The 23,425-nt window shown below is 35.4% G+C and overlaps 1 protein-coding gene across 2 annotated transcripts in view; it reads right to left on the bottom strand.

Moving 5' to 3' along the window:
* LOC125232704 (RNA helicase Mov10l1-like) overlaps nucleotides 1-18,192 on the bottom strand; it is a 41,088-nt gene extending 22,896 nt beyond the window's left edge. The window contains exons 1-11 of one of the 2 annotated variants that reach the window (XM_048138461.1): nucleotides 18,106-18,192; nucleotides 17,620-17,737; nucleotides 12,949-13,063; nucleotides 11,767-11,926; nucleotides 10,590-10,717; nucleotides 9,904-10,010; nucleotides 9,554-9,673; nucleotides 8,951-9,047; nucleotides 8,490-8,592; nucleotides 7,842-7,947; nucleotides 7,345-7,515 (exon numbers count right to left, since the gene is read on the bottom strand). In XM_048138461.1, coding sequence (XP_047994418.1) covers nucleotides 7,345-7,515; nucleotides 7,842-7,947; nucleotides 8,490-8,592; nucleotides 8,951-9,047; nucleotides 9,554-9,673; nucleotides 9,904-10,010; nucleotides 10,590-10,717; nucleotides 11,767-11,926; nucleotides 12,949-13,063; nucleotides 17,620-17,726 — 1,214 coding nt within the window. In that variant the 5' untranslated portion in view covers nucleotides 17,727-17,737; nucleotides 18,106-18,192. Of the gene's footprint in view, nucleotides 1-7,344; nucleotides 7,516-7,841; nucleotides 7,948-8,489; nucleotides 8,593-8,950; nucleotides 9,048-9,553; nucleotides 9,674-9,903; nucleotides 10,011-10,589; nucleotides 10,718-11,766; nucleotides 11,927-12,948; nucleotides 13,064-17,619; nucleotides 17,738-17,858; nucleotides 17,999-18,105 lie in introns of those variants that run through there. The other variant, XM_048138462.1, reaches the window with a different exon arrangement.
* Nucleotides 18,193-23,425: the final 5,233 nt, after the last annotated feature.

Below are 23,425 nucleotides of genomic sequence, written 5' to 3'. Positions count from 1 at the left end.
ACGAGTACAAAAATCATCTGCAAAAACTATAAATTGGGAAAGATGGACTCCTTATTAGATATTAACAGAATCTACTATGATATCTCTCATCCCGCTGGTTATAGCAGTTTAAATAATTTAACAAAGGATATGAAAGGTCAAATGAATAAAGAAGATGTAAAAAAATGGTTACAATCTCAAGACACGTATACACTACATAAACCTGTTCATAGGCGGTTTACTAGAAATAGATACATTCTATCTAACTTTAATGAACTTTGGCAAGCTGATTTGAGTGACATGAGTACATATAGTCAATTTAATGATGGTTACAAATATATTCTTTGTGTTATCGATGTATTCAGTAAATATGCTTTTGCAAGAGCCATGAAGAAGAAGGATTCAGCAACAGTTAAACATTGTTTTGAAAGCATATTTACTGAAGCCAACTCAGTTCCTCGTCATATCCAATCTGATAAAGGTACGGAATTCGTTTCAAAGGTGGTAAGAGATTATTTCAAAAGTAAACATATTAATTATTATACCACTAATAACCCTGATATTAAAGCAAGTATAGTAGAAAGGTTCCAGAGAACTCTTAAAACGAAAATGTGGCGTTACTTCACTCATAAGAATACATATAATTACATAAATGTTCTACAAGATCTTCTTTATTCTTACAACCACAGCTATCATTCAAGCATAAAAATGTGTCCAGTTGATGTTAACTCTAATAATATTATGACTGTTTGGTGTAATTTATATGATCGCAATACAGATAGACAAAGCTCACCAGAAACTGCAAAACTAAACGTAGGAGATCATGTTAGAATCACTAAATACAAACATATATTTCAAAAAGGTTACGAAAGTAATTGGAGTGATGAAATATTTATAATTAATTCAATTATTAAAAGATCTCCTCGGATTGTTTATACACTAAGGGATTTGGAAGGCGAACGCATAATTGGAACGTTTTATTCAAAAGAAATACAAAAAGTAACTTACCTCCCCTCCAACGAGTATAAAATAGATAAAATATTACGTTCACGTCGAGTTGCTGGCAGAAAGGAAATACTAGTGAAGTGGCAAGGTTATCCTAATAAATTTAATTCTTGGATACCTGAATCAAGCTTAAAGAAAATATGAGTGATAATAGCTTTTATTTAACTTTGTTAAGTAATAGTTCATCCGATTATTACACAGATAATACGACTGCACATTTTTTAACAAAATTACCAAAGACCATTAAATTGGATGGAGAATGGGTAGTTGGTTTGGTGGAATTTCAATACCCTTGTTCTATGTATAATGTACAAGAGCATGAAAACATAATTTATTTAAAGAAAAAAGTGTTTTCACCTGCTGACAAGACTTCAAAAATTGTGGATATAAAAACTCATATACCAGCCACTACTTACGATAATATAGATCACTTTCTTCAAGCGTTTAATGAAAACCCTCAGTTAAAAAATAATGTTAAATTTCGTTATGATGAACTAACAAAAATGATAGGAGTAACAACATCAAATAAAGATATCACTTCTATCATAACAACCCCAATACTAAGTCTTCAAATGGGTTTTAAACCAAGAACAAATTTTAAACAAATCACATTGGGAAAAAACCCAGCAAATTTATATTTAGGTTTACCATCTCAAATATTTGTTTATACAGATATCATTCATCCACAAGTAGTTGGAGATGTTATAACATCGTTACTTAGAATAATACCTTTAGATCCAACTAAGTTCATTTATGGAGCTTATAAAACACATATTTTCTCACCTGCTCACTATGTACCAGTTTTACGAAGAGAGTTTGATACAATTGAAATAGATATAAGAACAACAACCGGTGTAAGAGTACCATTTCAATTTGGGTCTTCTTGCGTGAAACTACACTTTCAACGTGTAAAATGATGTATAACAGATCATCAACCTCTTGTCCTTACGAACATTATTATTCACACCAAGCCGGCTCTGGTGTAGGAATTGTCTATAAGGGAGTTCCATATCAAAGAGGACATGGTATAGGCAGTTTTTTGGGAGGACTATTTAGATCCGTACTCCCTTTATTATCTAGTGGTTTAAAAACCATTGGAAAAGAAACTTTAGGAGCAGGAGTTGGGCTCTTATCTGATATGGTAAATGCTCGCCCTATAGACAGTTCCATACGATCACGATTCAAGGAAGCAAGTGCAAACCTGAAAAGAAAGGCCGATGAAAAAATTGATTCCCTTATGTCAGGATCTGGGTATAAAATGCTCAATAAAAGAAGGGAACCGCTCATTGCTCTAAAAGCATCGCGACGAAGAGGAAGTAAAAAAATAAAAAATATATAAATAACGATATATTTTCAAACTAAATAATGTCATTTTTACATAATCATTCATGTGAGTGTGCGAAATCTGAATTAGATATATTTGCCCTTCCATCAACTCAAACAAGCATTGAAAGCGGACAGTGGATTCATTATAAACCAATTTCATCTTTAAGCGATGACGGTCCAATCGAATTTCAAGTACCTGGATCAGGTGATGACTACATAGATCTATCACACACAATGATACACATTACTGCTAAAGTGTTGAACCAAGATGGTACTAAATTAAAAGCAGATGCTGCAGTTGGGCCCACCAATAACTGGTTACATTCTCTTTTTAATCAACTTGATGTATATTTAAATCAAAAACTCATATCACCACCAAACAATACATATGCCTACCGTGCTTATATGGAAAATCTTCTCAACTACGGACCAGCAGCCAAAACAACTCATCTTACTTGTGGATTGTGGTATGAAGATACGCCAGGCTATATGGATACTGTTGACGTTAACAACAAAGGGTTTAACAAAAGGCTGGAATTTATCAAGGAGAGTAAGGAAGTAGAAATGATTGGTCATTTACATGGTGATATATTTAATCAAGAGAAATTCTTAATAAATGGTGTAGAACTACGTATTAAGTTAGTTCGCTCAAAAGAATCATTCAATCTTATTTGCCACCAAGATAAAAAATTCAAAGTACAAATAATGGATGCCAGCCTCATTGTAAGGAGAACGAGAATCAATCCTAGTGTTTTGTTAGCCCATCAAAAAGTATTAGCCACAACAACTGCGAAGTACCCCATTACGAGGGCAGAAGTTAAGGTTCTCACAATACCGACGGGGGTTCAGGGTAAAACATTAGATAATATATTTCTCGGACAAATTCCTAAAAGATGTATTATTGGATTTATATCAAATTCAGGTTTTAATGGTAATTTAGCATTAAATCCGTTTAATTTTCAACATTATAATATGAATTCATTTAGTTTGTTCGTAGATGGTCATGAAGTTCCTTCTAAAACATTACAACCTTCATTTAGTTCTGGTACAATAGCAGCAGCATATCACACTCTATTTTCTGGAACTGGTATTCATTTCCATAACGAGGGTAATGGAATAAGCAGAACAGATTTTGGTCAAGGTTATTGTTTATTGTGTTTTGATTTAACTCCTGATTTATCTGCTAATTCAACTTCACACTGGAATCTTGTTAGACATGGTAGCGTTCGGATAGAAGTACGTTTTGATTCCGCTCTAACTAGTACCATTAATTGTATTGTGTATGCAGAATTTGATAATATAATTGAAATAAATAAAAATCGTGATGTATCTGTAGATTACAATAGTTAAGAAACATATAAATACCCCGTTCTCTTTAATTTATTTTATTTGGAATTCATCATTGTTTGCATGATCATCAATAATTTGTATATGTTACTTAACTATGGATACTAAAGAAATTCAATTTTGTATGAGGAAACTAAACCCATTGTTTAATTCAAATGTTTTTGCTGCCAACAAAATACCTATTCGGGTTAATCTACCTACCTTTATTGTCAGTAATTTGGACCCTGATTCAAAACCGGGTTCCCACTGGGTTGCTATACACATTGATGTAAATGGTGTAGGTGAATATTTTGACTCCTTTGGCAGGAAACCTTCTGGTTATCATAAGTCATTTCTAGATAGAAATACGAGACGGTGGTTTTACAATAATAAATCACTTCAAAACCATTTCACTTCTGTTTGTGGTGAATATTGTTTAGTTTATTTGTATTTTAAGTTTCATGGAAAATCTATGAAACATATGCTTAACTTGTTTTCTGATAATTCTTTATGTAATGATCTAGTATTACGAAATATGTTTAAGACCTTTTTTGTGAAATAAATAAAAATACGTGTATTGGTAATAAGGTTTTTTATTTTTAAGCCTCACATAGTAACCTTAATAAAACTACAGACATTTGATACAATTTTAGTTCATATTTATTTTGTTTGGAACATGAAACAATGTAAAAGAATATCTTACAAGGAAATTTACTTAAGTCATAAACAGTTTGGCAATACTTTCCATATAAAAATTATCAAAATTAAAACGTGTTGTATTGCGATACAATGCAAGATAATCTTTTACAGCGAAATGGTCTTTACTCATTAACAGGAAAGATAACACCAGGGATTCACCTAATTATAACGTTTTGTAATTGGGTATAATACAAAATAATCTTTTACAAAGAAAAATGGAGCTACTTAACTCGTAACTAGGAAAGATAACAAAAGCTATTGTTATCTCTTAATAATTTTGTATACAATTTAAAAATGTTACTTTTCGAATTTCTCAAGCTATTATATTATTTATTTCTTAACATTTTTATTGTTTTATGACATACGGAAATTACAAAACATTTTAAAAGAATCTCTTACAAGGAAAATGAATTCAAGTTACTATAAGGAAAGATAAGAATACCTAAACACTATAACTTAAGATTACTACTATCATTAACAATTATAAATATCACATTTTCTTATTGTCTATAAAATATTTCACACAACTATCCTTAGAAGCTAATTGTTTTGTAATGTTATATATAATATTTCGCGTACTTTGTAGTTCTGCATCATCTTCCAACGCAAAATATTTTAATCTGATGTCCGCGTGCTTCCATTGTTCCATGGGTGGTATTTTTTTAATTTTTTGTGCATCATAAATCTCAATTTTAATAAAATGGGATGCATATGCTCCGTCGTCTTGCCCCGATGATAAGTTTGCAACACCGTCCTCCGAACTTTTGCTTACAATCGAAGACCGTTTCAGGATCTTACTCTGCTTTTTAGGACGTTCGAAAAAGCTATCGATATCATTTCCTGAACGTTTCTTTGCGAGGATCTGTTTTACTTTGAAACCAGCTGTACCTTCTTCATCGCTTGATTCATCTTTATTTTCAGGGTAGTAATAGTTCTTGAATGTATTTTCAGAGAACTGAAACAATATAAAACAATAATTAATACACTGTTTACAATATTGTGGATTAAATACAAACAACAGAAGAGAAATAAATAAACACAGTACACACAAGCTCTATCTAGGATACAGTAATTAAAAACATACTCACGTCCATTGTTGGATCTGTCTATAAACACTTCACTTTTGAACGCACACCACTTCTCTATATACCACACTAGATACAAGGAGCTCTGGTACAGAAGGCTGCCTCTACAGGAATACTTATTCAGCCTCGACTCTCTTTGGCTTTTATACTCGTAATATGGTAGAGAGCAGGGGAACGTACCATAAATCTTGTTTCAACCAGTTCATCTTATACCTGAACGCAAACAATAAACTTTTTGTCATTTTACAATACAATAAACATCTATAATAAAGCAACTAAGTTGTTATAATAAAAAATTCAAGTCACAAGAATTACCGGTGCGTTAGTCTAAAACATGTTTACACCAGTTAATGCTCTTTGTTAAATATGAATACAAAGTATCATGCCTTGACATGTTCGTCGAAGGATCTCTTTACCCAAAACCCGAATTATTCAAATAAACGGAAACAATAAATATATGTTATCTTTAAAAATGCACAAAAGACATTTTTATTCACATAGAATTAGCCTTAAACATGTTTTAACCGGTTCTCAGTTTCTCACGTCTTAACAAGTTTATTGAAAGTATGCATTCTCTTAAACAATACACAAGTCATAAAAAATAATAATAGACATAGGTAAGTAAATTATTCAAAGAAGGTACAATAAATAAAGCAAAAACGCAACTTCACAAAATTACCGAGGTTTATTCAGATACAAAACATTGAAATATATGTAAAAAAAAAAGTTTGATAAGATGGGAAATTAACTTTTATTAAGACGTAATCAAAAAATTGACTTATTAATCATATGTACAAATTTGGTAATACAACAAAGAGATGTATGATAGAAATAGGTATAAGATATCATAAATATTCGAGAAAAAGAAAGATACGCTAGATAGGATCGTTAAGTTTAGGTATTTGGATAAACTTAAATGTAACTCAGAAGTTCTTAAGTTAAAACGTAATTATAATACATTTCATAAATACCTACATTTATAGAAATAAAAGTAAAAGTAGGTGAAACTCAGTTAGGTTTCATAAAGGTAAGTCTAGACTACTTAGGTTAACTAAGAGTAGGTTTTAATTAAATTTGGTTAGGTTACGAATGGAAAAGTTAGGTATTTTAATTAGGTTAGGTTAGGTTAGAATCGCAATCCATATGATCACAAAGTTATACTAAAAATAATTATAAAATACCTATCAGTATGACACACAAGGAAAAGGTGTGCATGACACTGCCAGGTAGCTGGGTAGGGTAACAATGGTCTAGCGCCGAGTCCAGATCGAACAATAGAAAGGGTCGGTAATCCTTTTGTGACCGTCGTGCACAAGGTGTATTGTGTAAAGAACGTATTCTGTAAATACTAGAAGGAGGCTTCTGAGAGCGTCGAGACCCAGCGCAATGAATCTAAATGGGGGGCTATTAGTTTTTTTTTTTTTTTAGGTTCAGTAAGGCCATGGATGGGCGGTGGTGGGGTCCTGGGAGCAGGCCCCAGACCCGGGTCCGTATCGGGGGTACCCTACTACTACTCACGCGCGAGGACACAAGTTGCCCGCCTGTTCTAGTTTCTGGGTTATTCAAATTCAATGAGAATATGTCAGCCTGCTACTGTACGTATTACGTATCTTAACTTTCGGAACGCCACAGCTATCATACGCGGCGCGCGGTGTATGATGAACTATGAACCTTAAACTGAAGCTTAAACTCGTATTATTGGGTTGCAAACATCAGTTGACATTTCATCGGTCAAAGGGTTAATATTAAGGTTACATGGACATAACGATAAACCCGATAAATCGAGATAATTTGTCCTTGAAATAACAACATTGTGGAAATTGCACATAGTTCGAATTTCAAAAACCAGTTTGCTCAACTTATCGGGTTTCACCAGTAAACTCCTCGATAATAATCACGGAACCAGAATTTCTGTATATCTCACTTGGTAATGCGTTTGATGGCAGGCACCACCTCGTTGCCCTTGGGAAAGGTCTTGGTCTGCATATGCTCGCGGCGCATGTTGTCCACCGCCACGTGCATGCGCTCCAGAGGCATGCGGGACATGCAGAAGCGAATGTCGAACTTTGACTCCTTCTTATAGAGCTTGTGGAACCTAAAACAAAAGTATCTTTAAGTATCATAAATTTTGAAAAAAAAAAAACCGATATGGTGGTCTGATATTCATCAAACACGGCTAAGAACACTCCCGACTTATTCAGCTTCCGAACAAAGAAAACGAAATCTAAATTGGTTCATCAGTTCGGGAGCTTGTTTGTTCGAAAGCTGAATTAGTCGGAAGTGTTCTTAGCCATGTGTAATGAAAATTGGTCCACTATGTATCTATGTCGAGGTTTTTTTCAAAGTTTACTTTTTTATGTAGGTATTTTGGTTGATATAGTGGTGAGGCAATACAGTTTTTCTCGAAACAAATTGACTTACTTGTCAGATATCTTGCTGAACTGCGCGAGACTGTCTTGGATGTCAGTGATGATGGCTTCATACATCACCTCCGTTTGGTTGTGTGGCCTGACGTAGACCAAATCACCTGCAAACAACGACAGCATAAAATATGGCAGCGTTAAAAGTGGCTGATCGAAAAATTCACCATACAATTTTTAGGCCGTTATTGTATTAATGCTGAACGCTTGGGTTTAAATGGTAGTAACCGTTATTCAGATCATAAAATGGCGGTGTTTTATAATATACGACCATAGGTCATAGTTCGGCCGCAGAAGTCACCACAGGGTGACTTTATAAATTTTGAGACTAACCCCCTTCATTCATAAAAAAGTTACCGAACTGATTAGTTAAAAAAGTGTTTTGTCCCTTTCTGTTATGTAGAAATATCTATTTGTGAGAATAGGACAAAATATTTTTTTAACTAATCAGAGTTGAGTAACTTTTTATGGATAAGGGGATAAGACTAACTTATTGGGTATACTCGTAGGTACTGACTTAGCTCCTGGAAAGTTGATATCATAAATTTGCTATTAAATTCATAACCTTTCATATGTTAATTAAAGTCCAAATGATCTGTGACGGATACGGTACAAGGCATTCAAGAGGTTAAGGAATTTGATGTTTTACCTAGCATTAGTGATGGTCGTTTCTCGGCCAGACCAGGTACCACGAGAGAGTATGATTTCCCTGAGTGACTGCGCTTCAGCGTCACGCCCGACATGTTATAATTCTGGAAATATACATTGCCAATTTACGGCCCGGCCACGACATAGGTCTAAGCGCGACAGCGGTGTGCGGCAGCCATACGTGCGAAAGAAAAGACCCATCGCTGTGTCTCGCTCCAATTAACGTATGGCCGCCGCTCACTGCTGTCGCGCTTAGACCAATGTCCTGGCCGGGCCGTTAGAGGGTCGCATTAAAATCACAAGTAAAGCTGTGTCAAATTAGGTTTCTCTAATATTTAAATTGCTCCCGAAATACTGCTGATAAAGGTATATTAGAAGTTAAATGGACCCATAATATGAATTTAGTTTAGTTATGATTGTTATGAATCTCGAAATGTTACAACATTATTCAAAATTACAAACCTTCAAATTAGCTCCAACAACTGTTTCCTCGTACCACAATAAATTATGGAAAAACTGTACATAGTTCAATTCGTGCGGTCCAGCCTCGAAAATAGCCCTGTGGAGAACGTTTCATTTTTAAAACCGCTGTATCGAACTCGTTAAATATCATTATTCCAAGTAATTTATTTTTGAAGTAACTTTTTGCCTTTTGTGGAACTTGGCTTTCGATGTATTTACTGAAGTTACCGAATTCGCCTTCGCAAAATTGTTTACAAGTATGGGATTTTCCATAGACTTCTGCAGCGTGACGTTGATTTGTCTGTTACAGTCTGACCAAAATGAATAGACATTAAAAAGTGGCAACATTGTCGTATCATCCCTTTCAAATAAATATGTGTGAGAAAACGGGACGACACTACGATGTTGCCACTTTTTAATCTCTACCCTTTTTGGTCAGACTGTAACTGTGGTTGACGCAATTGGCAAGACGCGGAAGCATGAGATTGAGAGATATACCGTTTAGTACGGCGCAAACGAGGCATGGCAATATAGGCAACCTGACTAAAAACTTTAGTAGGTAGGTAGTTACATAGTTATCCAGGTTCACTAAAGCCTACTTACTTGACTTTAGCGACCAGCGCCTTCTCTTCGTCGGTGCCATCTTCCTCGTCGACTTTCAAGTCTCTGAAGAATATTTTCTTCAAAACTTTTGATGGTATCACGAATACGTCATCTTCTCCCCTGGATAAAGACAGAGAAAATAATAATTATACAGTAGAAACGATAGTGATAACTTATAGACTGTAAAGAATAGGTCTACAATTGGTGCTTAAGATGCACATTGTTATACACCGTGTTTTTTTTTTTCCGTTAAATTCGACATGCAGGTTCCTGATGATGAACCTATGTAACTGCGTGTCGAATTTAACGGAAAACAAAAAACCACGGTGTATAAGACATTAAAAAAATACTTCTTGTGCGCAGTGGTCCTCTCCAGTTTATCGGCCAATATTGGCTGCAGCGTGTACGGGCTGTCCACCTTCTCATGCTTCCTCTTCACAGCTTCCACGTACACCAGCTGAAACAACATTCCTCATTACGAAGGTGGCACACAAGCATACGGCCCGCTTGATGGTAACTTCTCCACTACATAAGTTGTAAGTACCTACTGCATCTGCATCTTACAAATTATTTATGTCTACTATCACAACGCAGCTGTAGATTTTTTGTTTCTCTGTTATAAAACATCAAATTATAAGTACACACATTTTGCTCTCATCATGTGTCTTAAAATGTTAAAACTTTTCTCTCTCTGTTTACATTAGATCCTACCACCATTAACAGCTTATAAAAAACATCGAAGATTGTCGAATTCCAGTCCAGTAGGTATAGATAAGTGCCACCTACTTAACTACTTACTTACGGTACGAGCTCAAGTTCTTATCTTCGGAAGCGAAAGTTGTGATTTAGTGATATGTGAAGTGATATGCGCGGCAAGAATAGTGTTTGGCTCGCTTTCGTGCAAATGCACAATTTTGACGCCCGAACGTCACCTTACGAAGTCACTTTTGCCTGACGAAGTAGTCAATTAGACATACATGTCACTTTGCCTGACAAAGAAGTCAAAATACTATAGGTACATGAATAGTTGACGTACCATCTCCTTCAGTATCACAGTGTACTCTTCAGTGTCCGCGTGGATGAATATGAAGTATACTGGCTGCTTGTACACGCCGTTGATACTGTTCTCGAAAGTCACGCATACTTCTTCCTCCATGAATGTTCCTGGGAGAAGATAGTTGGAAATAAATAATGGATACATATATACAGCTATAGGTACAATAATAAGCTTACTTTGATAAAGCGATTTTCACTGCAGACAGGTATAGTCAAGTGTAGTAGTTGTAGTACCTAACACAAAGCGTGAGCCGCGAATTCAATAATATAGTAACAGACATAATAGTAGTGTTTACTTATATGATCAGTTGATCAAAATGAAACGATTACACCCACAAAAATAGGTAATACATTAAGGGGAAATCTAGTTACATACTCATGTCGTTAATAATTTTTTTATTCTTTTATATCATCGATACCACCTGAATGCAATACTGTAGGTATTACAACAGAAGTATTAGGTACAGGGTACATGACAGGTCACTGCAAATAGGTATAATTATGTCTATCGGACTATGTATAACAATGTGGATGTTATGTATCGTTACCGTTATATGTACTTATTACATATCGCACTAGACTCCCAAGTCCCAGATCCTTAAAGCGTATAGCTACTAGTGGCTAACGTTTGTTTTGCAATCAAAATTCAAATGTAAAAGTAGGTATATCCATACTAATATTATAAATGGGAAAGTGTGTGTGTGTGTCTGTTTGTTTGTCCGTCCTTCACGGCAAAACGGAGCGACGAATTCACGTGATTTTTTAGATGGAGATAGTTGAAGGGATGGAAAGTGACATAGGCTTCTTTTTGTCTCTTTCTAACGCGAACGAAGCCGCGGGCAAAAGTTAGTTGAATATAAATAGATAGGTCTTTACTTTGCCATTACAATAATGTCTGATGCCTTAGGTCTGATGAGTGATGATATTTAAATACGATTACGGATTAGTGTTATTACCAGTTTAGTAGGTATCACAAATAAAAACAGGTTTCGTAATTACTCTTTGATTCCGTTCATCGTTTAGAAACGACTTTAAGTTTACACCCTCCTATGCAATTAAAATGTATAGCCTGTTAAATAAACATGTTCGAAAAACACCTTTAGGTACCCTAAATATTCTTAAGTCACAGTTTTAAAAGCAAGCATTTTTGTACTTACTTGGATGTATACGGCAGCTTACAGAACCGAAACTTAAGTTTTCGTCGAGAAGGGTAAAGTTGAACTTGTTGTTAGGAATCGAGATTCCTCTGAAGATAATGTCGGCTTCATTGTCGTTCTTTATTTTAAACGTAAAGTTGACCCCTTCGCGCGGTTTTACCTGTAAGTATACAACGAATCTAAAATATTAGATGGTGGATATTTAGTAAAATTTTTTACTAAATGTTGAAGTATTTTCGAGTGTCTGTGGTGCTTTGTAATCTTAAGATATTTAGATTTTTAACTTTCTCAAAACGAGTGGACTGCGTGAGCACTTACAAAAATTTATTATAAAAAAAACCTGACACGTTAGTGGTTCGTTTTGTATTTTACAAATTCCCATTTCACTTTTACTAAACTATACACATATAATAGCGGTCTAAATCTTAAGTTTTTCATCAAAATTCGGCTTTTCAAAAGTGTGAGGATTGAGTGAGCATAAGAAACTATTTGTAAAAAATTAAATACGTCACTAGGTGATCTAAAATTTATAGAGGTAAGTTGGCATATTTGTTACTAAATGTTAGTATATAAATATTATATGTTAAATGAATACATTCACTGTTTTCGTTGGTAGTTTGTGAGAACTGAGTGAGCACATGTTAATGACTGTATCTTTTGATTTATCTTTTTACAAATTCAGAGATTCGTTTTACAATTGTTTTAGAACTTTTACTAAATGATCAGCATATTTTTTTTTATTTTCGGAAGGTGCTCACTCAATCCACACGCACACGGAAAATTGCAGGGTACGTGGCCAAATACACGAACCCTTATGATAACATCGTTATCATAGCTAGCTAAATATGTCTATCGCTCTTCCGTATTGGCGACACAGCCAGACTGCGTATCGATCGACGTCTAGCGTCAACGATTGTCGTTTCGGCTAATAGGCCCGCTGGTCACTTCTGGAAGAGACTGGCTCAGGACCGCGATAATTAGACCTGATTTAGACGGCGTGCGAACTCGCATGCGATTTTAGTTACATTGCGGGCTGTTGAGGTTACATACAATTTTGCACAGCCATCAAATACCGCAATGTAATAAAACTCGTATGAGAGTTCTCGTACCGTTTAAATGGGCCCGGATACTCGCAGAGATGCTCGATAAATGGCAGATATGAATGAAAATGTAGGTACTTACAGATACTTTGAGTACAGACTGATCTGTATCCACGTGAAACGGTGCTGCGTTGTATGCTACTGGGGTCACTGTACTAGTGACCACTATGCCGTTTCTGTTGTCTGCGTATTGCTTACTGTGAACAATTGATGAGACATGATGGTGACTGAAAACAGTAGCTACTGCAGGGCAATCACATGATAGTAGGAGGGACAATATTGCACCCGCGAGATTGACTGCCCGTGTTTTTAACCCCCGACGTAAAAACGACGGGGTGTTATAAGTTTGACGTGTCTGTCTGTCTGTGGCATCGTAGCTCCCGAAAGGATGAACCGATTTAGATTTAGTTTTTTTTGTCTGAAAGTATGTCGGGAGTGTTCTTAGCCATGTTTCATGAAAATCGGTCCACTGTGTCACGGTCGGGGGTTTTTCAAAAATTTAATTTTGTGGTTAGGTTAGTTAGAGTGGGTCTTAAGTTAATTAGAGTGGGTCGGGTAGATTTCTCGCGTCACCACTGAGTAAGCTCTATCGCAGCACATGGTTTAATCGTGTGTTTTTACGTAGGTGGCAAACAAGCACGCGGCCTTGCTGATGGTAAGCAGTCTCCGTAGGCTATGGTCGTCTGAGAATCCGAAGATGTTATATGTGCGTTGCCGACCCTAACAATAATGCACAAACGCTCACGAAACGAAAGGCTCGTAGACATCTATCTCTATCGCTCTTGCATATTGGCGCGACAGAGCCAGACTACCTTTCGCGGCGTTTCGTTTTCGTTTCGCGTCGTAGAAATGCCATTTGGCTACGGGGCCTGGCCACCTTACTTACTGGTAGGAATACACCACTATGAGTAATAGGGTCTACAGCTACACAAGTTATTTCGTGGAAACAAATCGTATAGGAAGTCAGATTTATCAGATTACAAATTCGTTCGCCGAACCAAAAGGCCATTGCAATTTTTGAAGTACGAGTTTTAAACATGTTCTACCTACTTACCTAGTACGAGTGGAGTACATATCTATTATTATATAAAACATACTCGAATACAGTTATTTCCTATGTTTTTTGTCAGATGTGGTACTACATCCTAATAAAATGAATCGTAAAAGTAAAAATGCTTAAATAAGTTTTTTTTTGTGGGTCATAATCATAACAGCGAAAGCGACTCGTATACAGTGTGTCCCAAGAAATACAAATACGGTACAGAACTAGATTTAGATAGAAGAAACAAGTTCATCTATTTGTATAGGGGCCGAGCGTGTCAGATTACGTCGATATCTGTCATACCTAAGAAAAATCTAAGAATATTACTATGACTGAGATTTCTTGAGGGTAAGTATAACTTAGGCAAAAACACGTAAACAGCGAAATATATTTTTAGCAAAAAGATTTGTAAATCCTAGAACACTCTGTATAGGTAGACGGAGTCTACGCGTTACGGATTAGAAAATTATCGTAATAATTTATGAATCGTAAAAGTCAGCTTTGCCGAAAATAAATGATGCGACGAAGATCGTGCCCTTTAGAATTCAAGAATTTGATATGACATTTATAATTTAAAAATATATAATTAACTATCCTTAAAAATATTTTTCTATTTTTTCTTATAAGTACTTACATAATATTGTCTTCGGTTATCGCGATAGTTACTCATGAAGTAAAACTATGGAAACGGATTATATCGCGTATAATCGTAATTTCTTATTCATCTAAATATTGGCCTGGAAATACATTTTAAGGACCATAAATACCGTTCGTACGGTATATACATTAAATAGGGACCTAATATTTTCTAAAGTCAAGTAAAAACAAAAGATTAATTAAAAACATCTGTCATGCACCCTTGGACCCGAAACGGTTCAGAGTGACTCTTCCACACCAACGTTCCACACACATCGATAAGTGTTTAACTGCGTCTCTGTCACTCAAATATTGGAAAAGCGAGATACGCAAAGACTTAGTTCCAAGGCGAGGTAGCCATTCTGACCCCAACTGTCCCACATCTGTCTGAGGACAATGGAGTAAACAAACGAAATATTCGATAAGACAATAAGCATCCACTGTTCGAATACTCGTTTGCCACACACTAGCCCGCGCCAGGAATAAGGCATAGTTTTTGGTTAATAAATATGTCAAATGTCATAGTAAAGTTACATTCTTTATGGTCGCCTGATTGGTACACTGCCATAAAAACTAGTATCCGACCCTTTGTGTTCAGTGCCGTAATAAACATTTCTGAAGTGGATTCAAGCGGTGGCATGAGATATTTGGTACCTAACGTATTCGATATCGCCTTGAGGTATACAGGGTGAAATAAAGGACCGTTCAAACTTTGCATAGTAACTTTTGAGATCAAATAAACAACTTTTATTATAGGACCAATGCTAAAATCGCGAAAAAAATTTTGGCTTTTCCATAGAAATGAGCGGCAACGATGATAAGCAGTCACCGTAGACTATGGACGCTTGCAATTCCAGAGGTATCACTCATGATACCTACCTAACAGGTGTACAGTCTACACCTCAAATCAAAGTACGTAAAGTAACTAACTACGTACTTCATTCATACTCGTACTTAGAACAAAGTGTTAGCTAATCCCACCTCCACCTGTATCGCGCTTTGGCATAATATCTATGCAATATCTATGCATCTTGGCATAATACCTATGATGCGTCACATTATTGGAAATCCAATGTAACTAAAGTCCTTTCTGTGATCTCGTATTGCGGCTTTATTTTACTAGACTGACTAGATATTTATATGAAACAAATTTAATAACATATTAGTCTTACGAACCGAAGTTTGTGAAGGAATGTAGGCACATATCTATATAACAAGTATAAAAGTTAAGTTACGTCAATATAGAAAAATATGTCATTATTACATAATGCAGCCAAACCATACATTAATACAAACCCGTATTATAGCTAATTAGGTACTAATGCTCTAAATCCATTAAGATTTATAAAATCAAAGCAGCTATTCACAATTATATAGATGTATTCATACATACATACATTATTTACTTTAGGAATAACAATTCGGTACCTAGTGTGTACCTACCTACGAGTATGTAATTTATTTCAGGCATTTATCAAGACTAACACTGACACGGTGAGATTGAATATTCATAGTTGGATTCATATTATTGATATATAGCCTACATTTTTAAACCTAAGTTAAGTGGGTACCTAGTAGGGTTTGCAAAAACCGGTTAACTTTAAAAACCGGTTAATAACCGAACCTGTACCTTCAAAACCGGTTAACCGGGTTTTAACCGGTTTTGCGGATTATTAGTAAATTACCGTACTAAGCAATAATATTACCATTACCTTCAAGAATTCTGTTGTTTATGATATCGTAGCAGGTATTACTTGCACGATGAAGATCATTTTATCCAGTTTTTGGAAATTTTGTAAAATGCAGAAGTTGCCATAAAGGACTTGAGTGCCCATATGGCGCTTAAAACTGTCGTGACTTTACTGTGATAATCACTTTAAGAACTAAATATTTGTCAGTTGTATATAAGAAATATACAGTAGAGTCCGGTTATAACGACGCCCAAGGGACCGCTGATATTACGTCGTACTAACTGGACGTCGTACAAAACGAATTTCATTTCAGTTTAAAGATATGTCATTTTTTAGTATGCGTGCTTGCTCATCACCGGCAAATTACTGTCGTATTTCGTAATAATAAATAGTCGCATTCCTTGAACCTCGATTTACGTAATTAATACGACAATCGATTTTTTTATTAAGTAAAAAGTTTATACGCAATCGAAAAATAAAAAGTGGGTTCTATTTAGCTCATAAGATTAGACCCCAGGCGAACCAATGGTTAAAATTATTAAAACCAATGCTCCAAAAAGTCACATGGCCACAATATCATCTTGCTACTTGTAGGCAAGACAGGGGGACGTGCTTGGGGCGGAAATGGCTTTGTTTCCTCAATTTACTAGTAAAAACGTTGTCGCTCGTCGTTGTAACCGGATTTTGTGTAAAATTATGTCGTAAAAAGCGGTTGGTCGTTAAAACCGGAGTCGTAATAAACGGATGTACTTTCATAACATCACATATGAAAACCAAACAAATACCTGTGCTTCCGTTATTCGGTAAATTCGGTTACTGTAAGCGGTTGGACGTTAGGTATATGCGGAATCGTAATACTAACCGGACTCTACTGTATAAAATGTATATTTGAGTGGACTCGGGACTATTGTTTAATCTTCACGTTTAGTTAGATTATAAAATCATGATTATACTATGATTTCTTTAAGAAATTCATTGCAGGTGCGTAATGTTGTCAATAAAAAGTAATAAATAAATCTTTATTGTTACAAAACATTGAAGAATTACGTACTTTTGACCCTTTTTTATGCCTAATTTGGTCATTTTGGGATATAAATATAGTTTCGGTTATTAACCGGTTAGAGACTTTGAAAACCGGTTTTTAACCGAGACCAAAAAGTCTCGGTTAACCGGTTTTTCGGTTAACCGGTTTGCATACCCTAGTACCTAGACACGAAACTACGACACGATTTACGATATGACCTTGACTTCACATACCTACTGACATAGGTAACTACTTTTCTCGCGAAAAATACATTTGAATATGATTTGAATAAAATATTTACGCTAAATATGTCTTAAAGAATTTCTAAGAGTAGGTAAGTAGATAGGTACAGGTACTCACTTGATCTTCCCAAGTTGATCCAAGAGTAAGTTCTTCAAATGCTTCTGCGATTGCTCATGGCCTGCCTCTACGTTATCTTCCAAACACACCCCACACCGAGGAGCCATTTCGGCACTTTCTACAAAATAAAAACAAAAATGAGAAAATCACAAACTACCGGTCGCGCCGAAGCGTTGTCCAGAATGATTACGCAATAATATCGAAGGTAAGTTAAAATGACAACAGGACAATTCGTGTACCTTATTGCAAGAATATAGGGTTCAGTATTGACCAGGAAAACAACTGTTTCTACTTTAATTTCCTGGAACTCTCGGCTATCGTAGGTATCGTATTCGCCTGTTTACATATGCAGTTTTAACACACACGTGGTGCATAGAATTAGAATACCGTTTTTAATGTCAATTAGACAATCATTAAACTTTAACAGCTATTTTACAAAACAAAAGATGTAAAGAAACAAAAACAAAAGATGTAAACAAACAATACCTCGTCAGACGTCACGCCACGATCAGTTCTAAAAGCCAAATGAAGTAGTAAAGTAACGACAAGTCGACAACGGCTGATCGCTTGAAGCTTGAATGATAAGTACTATTCAATGAAATGAGTCAAGTTATCGATTGGTAATATAGTAAATCCCAAATTCAGAGATTAGTGTTGTCATATTTACATGAAAAAAACACAATAAAATTACGTAGAACTATAAAGAAGCGGGCTTTCAGTTTAACCAAATCTTTCTGCCTTAAGTAAAATAAAATCGCAAATTGGTAACTCTTGAGGTAGGGGATGTAGCTAGGTAGGACTGGACTCAAGGCCAAGTTTCTTAGCCACGTGACGCATAGCCAATCAGAGAACACTTCCGATGTAATTATCAATGGGATGGAAAGTCAATTGAGGTATTTGAATTATTTTTATAGTACTATCTTGTTTTGTTTCAACTCACTACAAAAGGATGGCAGGTAGGTTAAAAACCATAGGTATATTTCCAATATACCACCAAACTAGAAAATCTAGGTAACTACTAAAAAGTGTGACTTTCCATATAGCATATCTTTATGTGGGTATAATGCATCTGAATTCCGAATTTTGTTGGTACCTTTAAAGCTGGGAATCACAGCCTTAAAAATATTGATATTGAGCCTTTCCTTCTCTATAGACAAATTTGTTTGACAGACGATATTTTTAACATTATGCTATGACGATTATTCAAAAAGGACCCTAAAGGCCCAGCCACGACATTGGTCTAAGCGCGGCAGCGGCGAGCGGCGGCCATACGTGCGAATGAAAAGTCCCATCGCTGTGTCTCGCTTCAATGTATGGCCGCCGCTCGCCGCTGTCGCGCTTAGACCAATGTCGTGGCTGAGCCGTAAGGGTCAGTGGAACGAAAAAGCGGAAAGTGGGGGAACCAGAAACATAGATTGACCAAGGAAAACGTTGTGTAATAACAGGCTTCCATAGAGAAGGCCTTGATTAGAGAAACTTGGAGGAAATTTTCCATTGTCAACGCCCAGCAGAATTTAAGTATACGTGTAAATTTTAGGTTGTATTTGAATGTATGTAGTCCCTCTTTGGATAAACCATAATACGAGCAACAACTTCTACATTGGCCATTTGCCGAGCGAGGAAATTTTCTCGCGACGCTGTTCGCCTTATGGACAACTTTGGCGGTCAAAGGATTAAGAGGATACGGTAGCGAAAATGCTAAAATGGAAAGGAGCCCCCCTTTCAACTTGGGAATTTTAATTAAATATACAAGTGTTATTAACTAGATTTATCGAAAAAAAATTGTCCATTAAGAACAACTCAGTAAAAAGATATTTCAAAATAATCTCGAAATTTGAGAATCTGAATAACAATGAAAAATTCTATGTCGGACATGTCGGACCGTTTAGCTGTTTTGGTTAATTGTTACCAATCTTGAGTAGAGTATCACACCTTTTTTTGCGCCACAATGAAAAAGGCCGTTTTTGGAAATTTTTGATTGGCTCTAGAAGCTTTAAAAAGCAGAATATCAAAAAAATCAAAACGGTCCGACACAGATAAAAATAATAACAATCTGTGTTGAAAAAATCATTGCTCTACGTTCAAAAACCAGGGAGGAAATAGTCGAGAGCGTTTGTATGGAGAATTGACCCCTATCGTATCGTCTTAAGCACAGGGCCGGATCTAGAGTAGAGCGACCGCTCCAGGCGCCAAACCATAGGAGGGGCGCCAAATTGGCAAATGATAGAAAAACTGCCTCGTTTGCGATTTTGCTAAAAAAAAGGTAACCAAACGCGCCATAAGTGCCATAACTCCAATTCACTCTATTCTAATTAAGTCCACGGGCCGCTACTGATTAAGGATACTGTAGGTGATCCGGAGTTGTAAGTGGAATTGCGAGTTCCTTTATAAATAATACAAGTATTTTTGATTTTCTTTTATTAAAAATTAAATTTTTAAACTTACTGCCTTTTCCGGCATCTAATTATCTTCGCCTAATAACTCCTCAAAAGTTTCTTTAGTATAAAAAGGCCTTCATGCCCAGTAGGAATGATTATAAAAACATCAAAAAATACTCATCTTAACACTAATCGGCCTAACAAAATTTTTAATGACATCACAGAATTCACAGATATCTTAATCAGTTTTACTACATCTAATAAAATTTATAATCTAGTTTCCTCAGCAGCTGAGCTATTAGATGCTAATTATTAGAAAAGATTATCGTATCTCACAAGAATAAGTAATTTAGATAAGTAAAACAAAAAATAATGAACAATAAGTGTTTTTAATGAGGCCCACACAGAGTGAACAGCGTCGTCACGCCAGGCAAATTGCCAATTAACATGTGCCCCTGCCGAGGCAAAACGCTCTGACGAGGCAATGCCAGGCACGTATTATTTTGCCGCGCGAGGGAATTGCCTCTTGATGCTGCTCTCTCTGTTGGTATTTCATCCTAATCGGACTTGCAAAACATAAAATAGTTTTTTCCCTCACTAGCTCGGAAACACATGTTTTGTGCTTTAATACCAGCGGGTAAAAATGCATTTTATCCACTAGTGGGTAAAGTAATTTGACCTTGAATAAAGTCAAATTAACTGCTTTAAAATTGATAAAAAGTAGGTGGATCTAGTAATAAAGATGATTTACCACCTGTGGAACTACAGGAAGCAGTGATAAACGCATTTCTTGCGTTGTAGTTTCCTCGCTATAGTGAGGGGAAAAGTTTTGTGTTACACTCTGGTGCAAATGTATTTTACTTCTCGTGTGTTTACTCGCTTTGCTCGTGGTTCAACTATAGAATCCTTTCACTTGCTCGTTTTTCAATTCTACACTCGGCGTTAAAATACAACTTCGCCCTCTTGTATAACAAATAACTATTGTTGTGAAAGATAAAGTTCGACTACGTAAGAGATAAATTCTGAGAGGATACAAACAAACGTGTCTGAAATATTGATATAAAAGTAAATAATAAGAACAGTGTAAATATCTTATAATAACAGTCACTGATGATTAAGAAGATAAGATTCATAAAATCTCAAACAGTAAGCAACTTCGAAAATATCATCAATAAACTAAAAATCATATAGGTAAGTTCTTTGAATTAAAAACAAGAATAGAAATAACAAAGTATAGTTGTCGTTTTATGATAACAACCTATAATGACTATAACGGTAACATTTGTGCACACATTTGTATGTTAAGAAACGATTATTGTACGTACACTTAAATCTAATTTTAGTATAAAAATAAAATTTTGATATCGCCTATAATCTTGGCTATATTATGGAAACAGGACAATATATTGGCAAATGGCACAATAGCAGGAGAAACTGCTGTTTTATATTAATTATGTTGCTTTTCATACACAAGGATCCTTGGCCTGGAACGCTCGGCTAGATGGCGCTAATATTAATATTTGACATTTTAACACATATCAAGCTAACAATATGGGCCAAATTTTAAATTTGGTAATGGAAAAAGGTACCTTGACATTTTATACAAAACATTAAACTTTCCACACACGACTCCGTCTAAGCATACAGGGGTTTCCTTATGCTTCAAGTAAAAAAAGAAGGATAATTTTATTTGGATTTCCAGTAGAAATTCGATGATCTTTAGTAAGGTTGAAAGTGTTGACACAAAAGAGCCCTTATCTGTAGAAAGACACATCAAAATGAAAGTAGAAACAGATATGTTTTGATTAAAGGCCGTAAATTAGAAGGTTAATTATGTTTGTTCTAAATTCTAATTATACCATGATTGTTGAGTAATTAATGTAATTAGTCAATAAAGATAAATTGAAGACTTTGTATCAATAAATAAGATATAGTTTTAAACAAAACTATAATTATTATTAGCTACAATGTTTTGTAATTGTGAATTGCAGGCCTGAAATGGTCACTCTTATCGATTGCATCGTAGCGGTCTCTTTGACTAATTGTATATTTGTGAGAGCGACGTCTAACATGATAGATGATAAAAGTAAAACCATTATAATTATTGCTGTAATTTGAATACCGAACACATACTAGCATTGCCTATTTCACAATTTTAAACAAATTGGTCTTAGCAATGAAAAAAGTGTTTAATCATTATTTCAATAACAGGAATCAATGACCTTCAGCATTTCAATTTTAAACAGCCAATGTTATTCTGTCCCCTGCCATTGCCATTACAATACCCTAAACTAAACAAACATTAAACTTAACATACTAATTGAATTTATCGTGAACTAAGACTTAAAATTATGACTCCGGAATAATCGCACTAAACTTCCCATAACAAACAAATCAAATATGTACATTCTGACATGATTTGTGATAATTTCACCGGGTCCACACAGAGCGAGGTAAATGTTTACTCTAGATGTGCCTCGGCCGAGGCAACATGCACGTTTTGATCGGCCGAGTAACCTGCCTCGGCTGAGGAATGTTTATGCCGCGTGATCACATTGCTTCGCGACGAGCCTCGCTCTATGTGGAGTGGACCTAGCTATTTAAGTGTACTGGTTCGACCGCTGTCACAGAATTGATACGAGTATTAATAATCTGATAACAATGAACAAAAAAAAAGGCTAAAGAAATATTGTGCAGTGTTTAGCTGTCTTAACACGGATTGCGAACCAAATTTAACTTTATTTAAGCTCCCTAAGGACGATAAAAGGTAAGAACTGTTTTTAAATTGATATGATTATTATAGGTTTACATCTAATTACCATTACTTATCATTATATGATAATACTAAATAGGTTTAATACTTCTAGGTAAGTATAATAGATACTAGTTGGGTTACCATAATAAGTAGGTACCTTATTAATGTAGGTAGGTAATAAGTACTGGGTTGGTGTTATTTAAATATTAAGATTATATTAATTTTTATAAGTAGACTACTCTATATCGTCAGAAAAGGTACGAGTTACGCGATAGAAAGAGAGCGCGCTTCTACGTCAATATAATTCTAGGTATTTAGTGTTGCGCGGTTGGAATTTCAACTTAATAGTATCGTAGCGCGAGTCGTTATTTCTTTAGATGGGCTGTTGGAGTGGGCTTTCTGTACTTGTACTAATATGTATTCTGTGGTATAGATGGAATGTAATAGTTGAAATATTTAACAAGTGTATCTAAAGTTCGCGTGCATCAAATATATCAGAGGCCCGGCTTAATAAGTACTTCTGGAATTTCACTTTATTTACTAAGTTGAATTTTTAACATAAAATTTATGAGTGATTTTCAAACCAAATTACTAAACTACTGACTAAATTCAATACCCCCTAGCAAAAATATGGGACTGTTTGCGATGCGATAATAAATAAGAACAAACAGTA

Source organism: Leguminivora glycinivorella, chromosome 13 (genome assembly GCF_023078275.1).
Source record: "Leguminivora glycinivorella isolate SPB_JAAS2020 chromosome 13, LegGlyc_1.1, whole genome shotgun sequence".
Lineage (NCBI taxonomy): Eukaryota > Metazoa > Arthropoda > Insecta > Lepidoptera > Tortricidae > Leguminivora > Leguminivora glycinivorella.
Note: the sequence above shows the minus strand (reverse complement) of the source record. Positions and strands in the feature narration are given on the sequence as shown.